This window comes from Astatotilapia calliptera, chromosome 7, assembly GCF_964374335.1.
Source record: "Astatotilapia calliptera chromosome 7, fAstCal68.1, whole genome shotgun sequence".
In the NCBI taxonomy this organism is placed as follows: domain Eukaryota; kingdom Metazoa; phylum Chordata; class Actinopteri; order Cichliformes; family Cichlidae; genus Astatotilapia; species Astatotilapia calliptera.
In genome coordinates, this window is record NC_137428.1 from 51,242,808 (window position 1) to 51,258,607 (window position 15,800).

At 39.6% G+C, this 15,800-nt stretch overlaps 1 protein-coding gene across 3 annotated transcripts in view; it reads right to left on the reverse strand.

The window, feature by feature from the left end:
* The window catches only part of kcnq1.2 (potassium voltage-gated channel, KQT-like subfamily, member 1.2), a 176,037-nt gene that overhangs the window by 135,604 nt on the left and 24,633 nt on the right, over positions 1-15,800 (reverse strand). For 2 of the 3 annotated variants that reach the window (XM_026175314.2, XM_026175318.2), the window contains exons 7-14: positions 14,256-14,396; positions 11,976-12,086; positions 11,566-11,661; positions 10,311-10,433; positions 8,447-8,612; positions 5,015-5,041; positions 3,407-3,460; positions 2,699-2,816 (exon numbers count right to left, since the gene is read on the reverse strand). In XM_026175314.2, coding sequence (XP_026031099.1) covers positions 2,699-2,816; positions 3,407-3,460; positions 5,015-5,041; positions 8,447-8,612; positions 10,311-10,433; positions 11,566-11,661; positions 11,976-12,086; positions 14,256-14,396 — 836 coding nt within the window. The remainder of the gene's footprint in view (positions 1-2,698; positions 2,817-3,406; positions 3,461-5,014; positions 5,042-8,446; positions 8,613-10,310; positions 10,434-11,565; positions 11,662-11,975; positions 12,087-14,255; positions 14,397-15,800) is intronic. The other variant, XM_026175315.2, reaches the window with a different exon arrangement.

Here is a 15,800-nt window from a genome sequence, read left to right on the forward strand (position 1 = left end):
ATGTTGTAGTATACCATAATGTTCCCTATGTGTTACAATAGATAATTGCAAAAAAACAGGAAAGATTAAGTTCATGTAAGTTATAAATAAAGTTTCTTTGCATATTCGTTTTTGTTTTTTAAACATACACCTGAACACTTCTGTAAAAGCTCTTTGGATTCAGAGTGCGTCATTTTAACAGTTAATTAATATGGTATCTGTAGTTAGCACTCAGCCTGTCACTATACATGGGCACACCTGTCTTGTTTCCACTGATCATATAATAATGGTGTCAATCTATTCTACACTAGAAGATGAGCTCCTTTCTGTTCCAAGAGTTCCAGATACTTTTATCATAAAAATATATGTTTTACGTTATCACATTTTTACAGGAGTGGCAAACACATCAAATGATAAATAGGGGTTTAGTTAGTTTTGGAGACTTTACTTGCAAAATCTTACATTTTCCACAGCGTCCCTCTGACCAGCAGATAAGATCAGGGGAGCATGGAGGGATGACGAGGTTAAGAAAAGAAAAACAAAGAAAAGAAAGAGATGAAGAAAAACAGCAGGAGAGTCAGTGGAATTCAAGTGCTTTATGGAGGAACAATCCTGGACTAATGCCACAAACAAGCAAGGGAAAAGCCTGCAAGAGAAACAGTGGAAGCATTCTTGTGCAACTTGCTATTGAAATTGGTTTTGTTAAAGTTCAATTAAGAACCAGAATTGGCTTCAACTGTGGGTGAAGCGGATTTTATTACGTCTCAGATATGCTGAACTCGAATTAGAACTTGATGGATATTGTTGTATGGTTTCCATCTACAGAAGTGCACAAAGCTTTTAGGTTTCCAGAGAGCAGAGAAAGGAGAACAAAAAAAGCAGGCAAGCCAGATATGGCAGTGAGTGATGGATGTGTTTCGCAGAGCCATAGCAGACTGAAGAACGCCTATTCAGAACTTATTCCGGTTTCTTCCAGAATATCAATAACACCACTAACCCATCACCATCTCAACCAATTTGAACACTTAACAGCAGATTCTGGATGACAACACTCTCCACCAACACCTTCAAACTACAAATCAGAGACTTGGAAAATCACTGCCAACAGTCAGTGAAGCTGTTCTTGTGACACATGGTTGTCCAACACCTTACTTAGAGCATTTTCACATCTGAGGTATTTAGTTCATTAGATGGAACTTCATTTTCCAACCATGATGTGGTTTGTTTGTGCAGATGTAAAAAGGGCAACAGCACTTGTGTAAGGAGCAAAGCAACCTCGCCAACACCCTTTTGAGGCGGTCCGGTTCCAAATGAACTCCAGAGTTCCTTTATGTTGAGATTGGGATTTAGTTTCAACCCAACTACCAGGTGTACAGTGAAAATCTGAGCCAATCGCCTTCCTGTAGCCAGGAGTAAATTCTCTACATTTTCCACTTGATGCAGAACACAGCACCTTCTTCCTGTACTTACTTTAGTTGGCCAAAACACCCAATGAAAGTTCTTGCATGGTGAGATTGTCACATTTTGGTTCACTTGGTGTTTTCTCTGTGAAAAGAAACCAAACAGCAGGAGGACGCTACAACTCGACAACTCAAATCATCAACTGATTTGGACCACAGTTAATAAACTGTAGGTGTGAAAACGCCCTAAGACACTTGAAGCTGGGGGGGTTTTCACTCCAAGGACAAAACCATACAAGTGCCTCAGTGCAGTACAATTAAAATTACTACATGTTTACAGTACACAAGCTCTTAATTCTGCATTAAAAAATGCTGGCGATCACTTTGAGAAATGCACACTTTGGCCTGTCTACATATTTAGCCTCCTACGACCCGAACACTTCCACGGCATGCATTTTCAATTTCTCTTTGATATTTGGGCTGATTGGGACCTGACGAATGTAAAAACAAAGAACTACCAGATTTGTTTGTTTTTTACCTATTTTTTGTTTCTAAGAAAAATGAGAGCCACATATGAGGATATTAGTTTAAATTTTCAATAGAACAGTAGCAGTATAATGTCCTAGTAAGCGGATATCAGGCCCTTGTAGAGCAAAATTGAGTATTTTGGTCTAAATAACCCAAAATGTGATATCCACATATGTGGACGCAGGGTCCTAGGAGGTTAAAGTAGGAATCAACCTTTTTACCGCCCATAATCTTTTAAGCCTCCAGCCTCCAGAGTTTAGTCTTTAGGGACTCTGTATTACTTCTCAATGCAGCAGGTAAACACCAATCTGGAGGTAATGATGCTTCACTTATTTAAGACTTATTTAGAACACACCCTACTGATATATCTGTGCAAAACCTTCCCGCTTTTGAACACTTGAACACACATTGGACCAGCAAACAACATCAGTGAATTCTCTTCTGCTGAGGGCATGTGACGACAAGCCGGCTGCTCCATAACGTGTTATGTAATCAGCTGAGAAGGATCTCTTTGACATTTCTCACAAGACTAAAGGGATAATCCTCTTTACACCACTACGTACCTGATATGGCCGTTGAGTCTCTTTAACCCTCAAGGGAGTTGGGAAAAAACAAATACATTTAGAAAGCAGCTAGAGGGGCTCTCTGTTTTGACAAAAGGCCTTTCAGCTGAATGACCAGTAGGAAAATCAGTATAATATAGATCAGTGAATAAAGGTCAGAGCTGGGTGATGGATGAGAAGAAAATGGGGCCTTAAGAAAAGAAGGAGGCGAAGCTCTCTGGGACTTACTGAGTTTTGTCAGTTACCACAGGCAGTGGAATATCCTCGCTCATGTCGTCTAGCTCATCGGTTAAGCTGTTGGCTCGGGAGATATCGATGGACGTGCTGTTATTAGGACTCCTCTTCACTGCAACGACAGAAATATAACATTTCAATTCAATTTAATTCATTTCAGTTTTATTTCTATAGTACAAAATCCAACAAAATACGACTCAAGGTGCTTTATATCCAGAAAAATAGAGAGAAAAGAATCAGACAACCACCTATGAGCAAGCACTTGGTGTCAGTGGGAAGGAAAAACTCCCTTTTAACAGGAAGAAACCTCCAGCAGAACCAGGCTCAGGGAGGGGCGGAGCCATCTGCCATGACCAGGTAGGGGTTAGGGGAGTGTGATAGGACAGCAACTACATTTCCAGATACAATTTTATATACAGTTAACTAATACAAAAGGGATGTTTTTAAATGGGTCGAGTGAAAAGGTGTTTTTTTTTTAAAGGTTTTAAAGTTGTGAGTGGCTGTAGAGTGTGAAGATGTCTGTGAGTTCTAGTATGCGTCACACAGTCACACAGTAATAAAAGTACCTCGTGGGTTGATCGGAAAATGTATGATGTAAGATTTCATTGTCAGATTTCATTACAATATGAGACGCACAGCATTGTGAGATGATTTAAGGCAGAGATACGAAGGGGTGAGAAAACTGAAAAAACTGAAAGGTACCTGGAGAGCCAGGACAGCTCAGAGTGAAAGATGACCAAGAATGTTGAGGAGGGCCTGAAGCCATGAAAATTTATTAAACCAGAAGGGGAAGGGAGAAAAACAGAAGAAAGGGGGTAAAAATGAGACTTGAGAATATAAGAAATAAACACACTCATCATGCATTTAATGGCATTTCAAGAGCATACTTGCTACAGTACAGCAAAGGCGTTGCAGTTCTGAATGAACTTTAGAAAAGGATGCAAAAACACTTTTTGTGAGAGTGTACAGTATTAATACAGGTTCAATAAATCAATCAAACATGTTGCAATTTGTTTGAAATAATTGTCACAGACCAGCTAGTAGGAAAAGAAAATGTATAAGAGAAACAACATAACGAGAAGCTGAAATTGCAGTACTCTGTTTCAGCAGTCTAGCCAGCTGGCTGCTGGTGCAGGCAAAAACAACAGCACAGAACATCATGTGTAGCAGGGTCTTGACCTGCAGTCAGGCTGTCAGCAGAGTTTGACGTGCCTCTCCTCCAAACCACCGAGCCTCTATTGTGATAAAGAATGGAGAGGCAAATCTTCGTCCAAGAACAGAATGACCATTCCAATTCAAGCAAAAGGCATTCAACCTCTCTTGTGTTCCATCATCGAGTTTGTTTGACATTGTCCGACGTGGAAGCAGAGATAGCCAGAGAGAGGGAGTGGAGAGAAGTGAGAGGAATAGATTCTACCCAGAGCCACTTTTAACAGCAACTTCACATCACTGAAGAAGACATTAACGGGCTTATTGGCCATGAAAACAAGACAGGGGTTTATTCACAATCTGGTTAATCTGCTCCGTCATTCTGAATGTTTTCGGTGAAGGCCGTGGTCCACAGGAAAAGGAGAAAGGGAGAGCGGAGTGCAGAAACTAGATTGCAATAGAAACAGGGTGAAAAGTGCAGCCGATCCATAGAGAGATTCTCACAGACGGGGACTCGGGTGGGGCCAGACAGATAAGTGGAGCGATAAGCTGGACACTGACTAAATCAAACAATGACCAGTTTAGTTCTAACCACTAGAGCTCCACAATGGTAGCTTATCAACTCCACAACCCCGCTCCCTCCCTGCCGCTTTTCAGCGTCCCAGTCTGGGTCCCCACGGTCCCCAAGGCCCCTGTCCAGCCCCGTTCCTCGCCCATGATGTTGGCAGGGCACCCAGTAAAGAAAACAGGCGGGTCAACACGGGCCCAGTCTCTCTGCTTGGCTCTGGTTTGGTCTAGCTGAGCACAAAGGCTCAGCCAGCCAGCAAGTCTAATTAAAATACTGTCTGGGCCACATTACATAGACAGGCTAGCTAATGATTAACACAGGCGAGTGGAAGAAAAAGCACTATTTAGCCGGTGAAAGGTGCTACTGGTTACAGTGCAGTGATATTTATTGCATGTGCTCAGTTTTTTTTTGGTTGGTTTCTAAAGAAATAATGAACATAATGTGACTTTTTTTTTTTTTATTCAGCACTGTAATGTAAAAGATTACACAACGGAAACTTCAGATATGGTGGCATCAACCACTGAACCAGCTTGCTTAAAGCACTTTGTAGACATTATGACATATGAGATGAAATGATCTGGTGGTATACTCACCTGATTGCCTGAGCATCCTGGTGATTCCTATAAAAAACAACAAGAAAATGCACAATCTGACTATGTTTTCAACTATTTTTCACACCTTCATCTTTTCCTTTCATGAAAAATGAGTAACTTGTGTTAAAAGTAAGCCAGATACAGCTGCAAATGTGCATTATTACTAGAAGGCAATGTTACCCTGTAAATTTAGTTCCTGCTGCTAAGCATTTCACTTGTGGGAAGAGATACCCCCATAGCGGCAACAGCAATAAACCATCAAAGTGAAATTGACCAACTTTCCAGAAAGCATGAGTATAAATTTATAATTTAAGTTCTTCAGTGCTGTAAATGTTAATGCGTGTATACACAGTTCTTTCAACACTGTTTTCACTTAGGATCATCAAGACGCCTCAGTGATTGGTGACATTTCTTAGCAACAACTACTGAATGACTGCGGGTAAATTATTTTTAAGAAATCCAGCCCGGTGCCAAGTTGAAAGAGTGTCGGTTAAAACAATAAAACAGCCCTGGTTTAGACAGTTGACATTGCAGATGTCTGTTTTATGGGTGGATCTGAAGCAGAGATCATACAGTGCCGTGCTGCTTAAACTCAGACGTTATAATTAGTGACAGCAGGCTGCAGACTTCGGCTTCTTTCAATGGTTTTATGTCATCCATAACTTGTTCCAATTCCGTTTTCCACTCCATAGTCTTGCAGTCTTTCATGTGTATCTATTTAGTATTATTTATTGTTTACACAGAGTATGCAAAACATTTAAATGCTTACTGGCCTGTAAATCTGCTTGGCTATGTGTAAATATGTGGATGGATGCTAAACAGAATTTCTTAAATAACTTGTTTAATATCAACTTTGATTTGGTTGCTTTTAATCCCCACATACGTGCAGCCATATGTTTTCCTTCATTATCTGAGATCCACCTAATTAAGCAGACAACTACGTATGTTTTCCTCTGTGCAGTTTGTTCTTCTAGCAATGGTCTCGCCTTTATGTCAAGTTTATGTCACTCCAGCTCCTTTTAAGATTCCGTGCTTTGACAGGAAAAACTCATAAAGTGCATTTATTAACCTGGCGTCTGGGTCAGTTCATTTAGTGGGGTTGGCTTTTAACACAGGAAGCTAAACCACTTCTCTCTTTAACTAATTATCAATCATAAACTGTGTCTGTAGACCTGCATTTAAAGTAGACGTCTCTATTGATATGAACTGGGCTGCAATGAACTGGGTGCTGCCAGGCCAGATTTTTCACTATGTGAATAATGAATAATAATGGCTTTGGTATGACCAAGGAATTACTAAAATGCAACTGGCATTACAACAAATTCCCACTTGTAACTTGCTGACAAGCTGGCGTTTTAAAGATTTTTCCATTTAAGCCCACTGTGAATTTCTGTGGCCAGCGCGGGGGACAAGTGAAGCAGTAAAGAGCTTGTAACCATGACCTCTAATCACCACTGAAGCTGTAATGGCTTCCATATGGCTTACACCTGGCAGCCATCTTGGCTCTAAAGGGATCAGGATAGAGCCCCTGTTTACTATGTGAAAAAAAGGAACTAGTGCTGCTCAGATAAACCTCCTTCTATAATGATTGTAGCACATATACAGGTATCTATATATTCACGCATCTACTCTATCTCCTCCTTGACGGTTAGGCAAATCTAAACGAAACGTTACACAAAAACTGTTACATATCCAGTGATTGTTAGCATCTAGATGTTTTGTTTGGGGTTTTTTGTTTTGTTTTTTTAAAGATTTACGATAAATCCAAACTGTTTCGAGCTTCTTCCCTGCGAATGCAATGTTACGTTCTCCTTTTGAGTTTGTTTCACGGCACGCTAAACGTATGTTGTATAAATTTAAAATTTGTATTGGCGATAGAATTTTGTTCAAGTCACCACAACATAAAGATTTTTTTTTTTAAAGCACAACAGGCCTGGCATAAACCACCCACATGTTAGGTCGCTAACTAGCTAACGGTCACAGTTTATCAGAATCAGAATAATTTAATAATCCCTAATGAAATTTTGAAATTTGGTTTATGAACTGAGAGCACCAAGTTGTTATCTTTTGGAAGCAACAGGCTCTAGAAGACACAATATGATGATGATGATGACCACTACTTTTTAGCACTACCAATACAAAACTTCACAATTATGAACAATGAGATGACTGTTATGATTTAACATTATTTAACATGTTCTTTTCTCGTGCAGAGTGCAATTACTTACTAGCTGGCCACAAATGCTGCCATAAAAGCAATGCACATCATGAGGAACGACTGCTGAGCGGCAGTCAGTCCTCATGATGTGCATTACTTTTATGGCAACTCTACTAGCGTTAAGATAAACATAAACCTTAAGGCTAGTAGAGTCTTCCTGCATCATGTTCCTGCATCTTCATGAAAATGTTGGTCCAGGGTCAGAATTGAAATGGAGCAATCACATTGTTGTGATATAATTTTGTGGCCAGCCAGTAAGTCTAATTTCTGGAAGAAATAGTAAACATTTTAAGTGTTTTATTTATTAATTTATACAATATAATAAATATATTATCAAGTTATGTTTGCTGTTGGTGAAATTTAGGTTACTCATATTAGTTTTCTTGTTTATAAAAGCATTAGATAACTTCTTGGCTACCTGTTAATTAAATGTTATCTAAACGCTCAGACAACATCACTGGCTAGTTGTAATGCTGACCCTGAATTAACATCATTATGATAGCATAGGAGCAACAGCAACATGGCAATATCAGATTGCATTCATTTGCATGCAACATTTTATTTACAATATTTATTATCACAGCTATTCAAAATAAGCTGGACCATTCCAACAGTTAATAGCTCTAAACTACCATAAGTATCATAAATAATAACAGTCTTCATGGTGTTATTTTGGCCACTTGAAAGTCCTGAAATCACTTTGCAATTCTCAGCACGCATCATTTCATCAAACAAAATTGCATTAAGGAGAGCTTTATTATTGTATTTATCCACATTATCAAATGTTCTCTGCATGACTCAACTTTATTCCAAGTTGGCTGCGGAGCAAATATGGCTTCACAAGATATTAAATGCAATTCTTCTAAACACCTTCTCAGAACAGCAGTCTGAGGTGTTAGGCTTAAAACAAAAATTCCCCTGTTAAGAGATCCAAAACTGAGACAGTCTGATCAAAGAGTAATCAAAACGAGGCGCTGAGTCTTCACGTGTTATCTTGGCTAGCTCACAGATTTTAGACCGATTTCTTGGAAGAAAGGCATTTTACAGAGGTTAGCCATTTTTCTTAGAAAAACCTTGCTGCACAGAGTGAAGATCAAATTTAACACATCAAAAATTAGGGAGTGACAATAACCCGTGATGTCTATTTGAAATGAATTAAATTTGTCAGTGCACATTACAGTAACACAAGACACGTGGTCCTCTAAGTATATTACCTTCCACAGTTCCCCTTGGCTCTTCACGGAAAAACGAGACATCCTTCTTCTCCTCAGAGTCATCAATGTGATCATAGGTGATCTGGGGGATCGACACAGCTCTCTCTGAACCACCACCCATAGAACCATTTCCTCGGCACTTCGTTCTCCTCTTGTTCAACTTTTTCTGACGGACAGAAGAGAACAAGCAGGAAATGAGAAAGAAACAATGGTAACTGCATTTCTAAAAAGTATTTAAAGAATTGCAACAGTTTTGACATGTGGTTCACGCTGTATGCTGAAATGCTTTTTCGACAATGGACCAAAATAATGCCACGGAAATAATGTCATCAACACAGCCTTATATTTAAGCCATTGTTGTTATGCATCATTGCCCTAATTAATTCCTTCTTGGGTACTGATTCTTGGGTACAAACGAGATAAGTGATACCTGTTTAATCACAGTTGAGTGAAGAGCTATATTTTATGTGAGTCAGTGAGTTTGTGAGAACCTAATTGGTGCCCAAGTCCATTCCACAGACCAACTGACCCACATCAACATTATTGACATGGCCTTTTATACAAACTAAATTATTTGGACTCAGTGCATCAGAATTTGGCATTTCCCAAGTAGCCAACAGTTGAATCCAAATGTTTGAAGCAGTCATTAGGAGAGCGGGAAGCTTTGTTGGGTGTTGAAAGACTAAAGAGAAAAAAAGACAAACCGTAAAGAGAATGTGCAGCTAACAGCAGGGTTGAGATATAGAAATCTAAAGTAACGGACACGGGAAGGAGAGTGAGAGGGGAAAAAACTGTTAGCAAGGAAGCGAAAAAACAACAACAAAAAACAGAAAGGTAAAAATTCTCAGAGAGAGGAGACAGGAAGAGCCGGGATGAAAAAGGAAAAGAGCAAAATAAAATGTGCTCAACAGGGAGATGGAGAAAAAAAAGCAGGGATCTCGAAAGAGAGAAAGGGGAGAGGGAGGAAAGACAGAGAAGAAAGTCACATGCTGCAACAGAAAAGAGCGGAAGAAGCCTTCATTCTCCCGAATGCATGTGGGTTCAATGCTACACAAAGATTTTTTTGTTGTTGTTCTACTAGACAAAGGTTTACTCCCACGAGAAAGGCGGTGGTGACATCATCTCAACTGACTGAGTCTTTGTCCAGGAGAGACAAAGGCCTCGAGTCATCCTGGTGGAGTCAGGCCTTTAAGGGGAAAAGGGGCTGTTGTGTGTGTGTCTGTGTGTATTTGTGTTTTGTGCGCATTGTGTCCTTACATGTGTGTGTTTGTTTGTGGGAACTTGGCCTCCCCTTTTATTCTGTACGGCTTTTGGAGCAATATAGCTAATATTGTTGCAGAAGGTGAACTACACAAGGAGACAATGGAGTGTGGGCCACACGTATGCAAATCAGGGTATCGCAGTCTAACGGCTTTTTCCAACTGCACTGTCAGCAAGTACAGTCCATATGCTGGCATTTTGAGTTCAAAGGGTTAAATTGTTATGTCAAAAAAAAAAAATCTAATTTTTGAGAAACTTTAAAAATTCTTATCAGAATTCCAAAGTCAGACAACGCCACACGGGAATGATCAAACACACCGTCACGATATTTTCAGGGTGGGGTTCGCAGCCTGTTTTGTATAGATCAAAGTCAAGAGACACAATACGCAATTGATAAGAAAGAAAAGGATTCAGATGCGGGGGGAAAAGGTCAGGCTGGATTCAAAGCAGGACATCACAAGACTGGTACCTTTTCCCCCCACAAAGACATGCTTAGCGTTTAAAGGCTTGCCTTAAATGCCTTTTGAGAAAAGCAAATCAATCACAACGGAAAAATCTACATAACTATTCAACAGCTTTGGCTTCAGTAAAGGTAAGCGATTACCGAAAAGTTCCGTTTCCTTCTGTCAGATTCTGCGGCAGCAACGCCCTCTGGAGTCAGGACGTACATTTTCCACGTAGCTGCAGAGCCGTTTGGTTTCTCCGCTGCATAGCACCTCCACAGTGTCTAAGAAAGGCAATACAGGACAAACCACAGACGCGTTGGTCAGTGAAATATTTCTGTAAAACTGAATTACATTTAAAACACCCCAGCCTGTGGATGGAAAACTCTCCATTATAGTTATGATGATATGGTCTGAAATTAATTTAAAGGTTATGCGAACACCTCAGCTATAAATCCTTCATTAGCTATACTTGCCTTATTCTATTCAGCAAAAATGTACACTTTTTTTTTTTAAAGGTCACTTCAGTCACTATTTGTAACATGTTTAGTCTTTACTTTTTAGTGTTTGTAATGTTGGCCTCACTAAGTTTTATCCAAGGCCACCACTGGCCTGTTGTCCTGTGCAGTTTAAGAAATCTGGCTGTAGAGGCTCGTGGAGATTCATCCCACAGCTGCCAGTTGGGCAGGTTCCACCCTGGACAGGCCAGCGGGCCTTTGCAGTGCTAGCAAAGGCCTCGACTGAAGCTAACTGGCATCTATTGTGAATAAGCTTTAACTGAACAATGTTACTTTCCTTTATGCTGTTTTTATTAATGATATCAGGACTTAAATTTAAAGGAGTGTATATTTAATTTCATCTATTTATGCCAGGCACAGAGGACATTTGTCTTCCACTAAATTACTGTATCTGACCCAGTTTGTAATGATTTGATTATTAAAACTTGAGTATGTGTACTGATTATTTTATCATTCTTTAATCATATAAATTAATTTTTGCTTTATAGCATAAAACATATGATCATTTCAAAATTGCTTCTGGGGGCATTTATCCTTTTTCTTTTTACAACAGGAAAGGCGGGAAAGAGAACAAAGAAACCACATGGAGGAAACAACCCGATGTGGCATCAAACCCAGGCTCCTGCAATAACCTGTCAGCATACGTGTTGCCCAGGCAACTTAAAGAAAAGCTTGATTTATTAGAAGCGTAATCAAAACATTCTCAATTCAGTTTCAATTTTATTTGTATAGCATGACATCATAACAACAGTCGCCTTAAGACGCTTTATATCGTAAGATAAAGACCCTGCAAATATTCTGCACAAACACTGATACATTCAGTGCTTTCCAGTGTTTGTTTGTTTTTGTTTTTTACCAATGAAAAATGCATTTCTAACACTGGGAGTTCGGGATTTACCTGGATAAGGGCAACTGCAGCAGGGATCTGTCTATTGAAGTGTTTCTGCCTCTGCTTCTGTTGGACTTTCAGGGCAAAACCTGAACCCAGGATACCCTGATCAAAGAGAAATACATTTTACTTTTTTACTGTCCAGACTGCAAGAATATGAAAAAGTGAACTTTTACTGTAGAATTAAGGAAAGTATATACAAAATCTCCCAGAATAAATAATACATTTTTTATCATTAGGTTTGCTCAGTATATAGTCTTCAATGACACATCAAAGACAAGAGTGAATAAACTGAAAAAGAGCAAGCTTGATCCGAACATGTTGTAATAAGGTTTGGTATAAATGAAACATTAAAAAAATGATCTCCTTAAAGCTGAACTCGTGGATTTCATATGAATTAAACTGAAAACTTTATTTACAGCAGGTAGAGCGAAGAAGGAGATAGCGAAGACACTGAAGCAGGAGGCGATGGCCTTTCCTATCCAGGTTTGAGGAATTTTGTCTCCATAGCCGATTGTGGTGACGGTGACCTAAAGACAAAGAGTGGATGAGGTGCCTCTTATGATATATAAAGTGTACGTACACTTGCATATGATAGCTCTATTCTAAGAAAAAAATAAAAATAAAAATCACACAGTGACCAAAGCCCTTCACAGATGAGGCAAGAAACAAAGAGTGTAATAAATGATATCACATCTTATGCAGTGTAATTACAGTGTTTCGAGGTGTCAGGGTTAAAGAATAACTGTCAACGCTTTTAATTCAATAGCTTTGGGGGTTTTTCTTTGTAGATTTGTACTGAATTCCTATTTCAACATTAAAGATCACACTCTTTTTTTTTTTAATAAACTGCCAGTGTAATGAAAATGTCAGTCAATGAGGAGCCCTCGAGGCTTTACCCCTGCAGTCTATAAGGGGAATTAGACGATAAAGAAAAAGTTCATCAGCCGACCTGGATTTGCTCCACCACTGTCAGCGATGGCTGGGGCATTTGAGGCTCTTGCTCCTCAAAGGGAATAAGATTCCCAACCACTAATCCCCAGTGAGTGTAGGAATTTGCTAGGGTGAGGAGGAAAAACAAATACCTCTTGCATTTGCATGTACACCCATTCTGAAAGCAGAGCCAATTGTGACACATTCAGTACACACTTTAGCTTACTGTGAGTGCCTGCGGGGTATCGGCGCGTGAGCTGCCGCTGAGCACTAATACAAAGAGGCTGATGTAAGGTGAGATTCTTTAAAGAGCTTTGAGAGCCAAAGAAAAAAGAAAAAGAAGAAGGAGCAGAGGTGGGAAGGGAGGGTGGGTGTATGTTGGGAGTGAGTGGAGTGGTGGGGGATTTAATCCCTCATCCACAAATCCGATGACTAAACAATGTCCTCCTGACATCAGAGTGGACTGGTCTGCTCAAAAACACCCATTTCATTCAGTATGTAGGGTTTAGGGGCAAGAACCACATCGTGCCTACAAAAAGGTCCCAGACCTATCACTCATATAGGCTTACGTGAAAGGTTGTGTGCATTCTATATGTGTGATCACACCCAGTTATTTCTACATGTGCACCATTCCTGTATCTACAAACATGCCAGTTTGCCTTTTTATCGCCAGTGAGATTGGCAAAGTCGCTCTTTGAATAAAAGCCCCATTACCTAACCATCAACTGAAAAAAAAGACAAAGAACAGAGAAGGTGAGGGAGGGAGGTAGAGAAGGGGATATGAATCATGGCATTGGCTTGTCCTCCAGCTGCGCCGTGCACCTGCACATCCGAATGTGAAAATCATGCCAAGCGAAGGAATACTCCATGAGAGCGAGAGCTTAGCTCCAATCAGTGCAATCGCATTTCAGCAGACGCATGCACAAGAGCTGAGCAAAAGCTTACTAAACTGGTGAGAAAAGAAATCGTTACACTTGAGTTTACAGTCTCGGGAACACAAAAAAGGTGCAAATCCTCGAGCGCAATTCTTTTCTTTTCTCCTTTTTTTGCATTGTGAACAAAGCAACACAAATAACCGCTTCCACGAAGCAGTTAGAAGCGGCGTGACCGCTCTAACCCTCGTTACATAAAGGTAGCAATCCCGCAATTAAAGTTTTAATTAAGGGAACTGACACTTTATGTTGGTGCTCTAAAAGTTCTTTGAGTCAAAGATCCCAGAGGTGAATGGTTTATTACCCGTCTCTTTGTGGCATACTGATCCCCTGCACAAGGCTGCCATAGGTTTCTCATTACTCTGCACTTTCAATTCAAATGTTTAATTAACTGCTCTGGAAACCTGAGCCTCCACACAGAGGAGAATGGGCAAATCCAGCTCCACGCACGAAAAACATAAACACACCTGTCTCTGTGTCAAGTGTTACAGCAACACATGCATGCTATCCAATGAGGAGAATAAAAACACAAGGGGGAGAAATAATAAGTCCACCCAGGGTGGTCAGCCATCTCCGTTTCCCAGCTAGGACTCGAGTGGGCATTGTACAGATAATTGGTTTCAGCTCTTTATTGAGAAGAATCTCATTTGACGTGCATGTTTTGTAGCCTTTTAAATTTGCAAGCGAAATTTGCAAATTCATGTGGCATTCAAGGATCCCACTAATATATGCATTTTGAACAATATTTAAAAAAGGGCACAAGGATATATGCCCAGCATCAGTGAGGGACTTTCTTTTGTACAAAGTATTTGTCTTCTCTTTTAGTTGCCTTACCACACCCCACCAGAGGGCATCGGCGTAGCTGGAGAAGCCCGTTTTGCCCTCCTCATCTACAGCATCTTTCTCCGCCAGGTAGACAAAGTAGGAGGAAAAGATCAGGCCCAAAAAGCCAATGTACAAGGTGGTAATCAGCTCCTGAAATAAAACAACATTTGACCAAAGATCAGACTATGAAAATCTAATATGGAAGACTTACCATGGTATCCAGAACTCGACTCTGATTGTGCCTCGAGGCAGGTTTTGACTCCACATATAGCTGGAGATCCTTGTGAGTGTCAAAGCTAAATTCTGGGCTGCAAAAAGGTTTAAGATATGCTTTTTTTACGGCATCACATTAAATGTATTCTAACGATCTGGCTCCGTCACTTTCAAAAGACATCAGTGTTTCACAATGACCAGTGAGTCACAGAACTGCTGCTGGCCGACATAAGCAAGTCAGCCTAAACATGTCAGGCTAGTTTACCCCAAATGAGTTTTTGGGTCTTTTCGGCATACATAAAGAGATCAGTTTCACGTCTCACTATGAGATGAGAGAATTGCCATTTTCTGCTCACAGGCTTCGCTAAAGAAATAATAGAGTGGATCATGTACATAGTGCACCTCATTCTCTGAAGAGATCAAATACAATCTTCAATTCAATCCTCCCTAAAACTAAGCTGTCATGATAGGTGGCTCAAGTATATGTGGTAAGTTGTACATATATACGATTCATGTTTCAATTATTATGCAACGGCCAGAAGTGGAGGTGTGTCCCCATTAGTTACAGATTTTAAAGGCTTCCAAGTCACCACATATGACAAACAATGTATGGGGTATTAGTTAACCTTTTATTGGCCAAGGAGCAACTTGTGACTTAAATAAACATCAAAATTGACCTCCCTGTGAGTCATTGTGAAGTTGTAGAACCACATGGACTTCTCATTAATCACCAAAGATCAGGTTATGTGACAGATGGTGACATTATTCAAAAGTTTCTCTAAATGTTGAGATACATGTTTTGTTTGTGTTGGATTTCTAGAAACTAGGGAAATGTATGGCAAAAAATGGTGGCATCATATGCGATCATATGCCTTGTTCACCTTAAACTAGCAAGTGATGGCAAGTCGATTTTTACACATGCACCAGATGCATGTAGTGTATTTGTGCTAATTCTAAAAGAAAAGACCTATTATATATAGTAAGAGTAATGAATTTTATATCGAATTTTGACACAAACTCATAAATCATCCACTGAGCAATTTAACCCATTTATAGACATCTTCAGACTAGAAATACTAGAATATGTGATTCTGTTTGTTTGTGATCTTACAGCAGTTTTTATTAAACTTAAATTGCATATGTTGGTGTTCACTTTTATTAAGTTTTATTCCTGCTAAAATTATTTTAGTGAGTCGATATTTGTAATTTATCTCATCTTGATTGAATTTTGTATAAGAAAAAAATAATAGTTAGAATGCTATATTTTTACTTATATATTTACAATTTCCATGTCAATATACAAGTTCATGTTTGGAATTTTGATTTCTGTTTCAGGGGGTG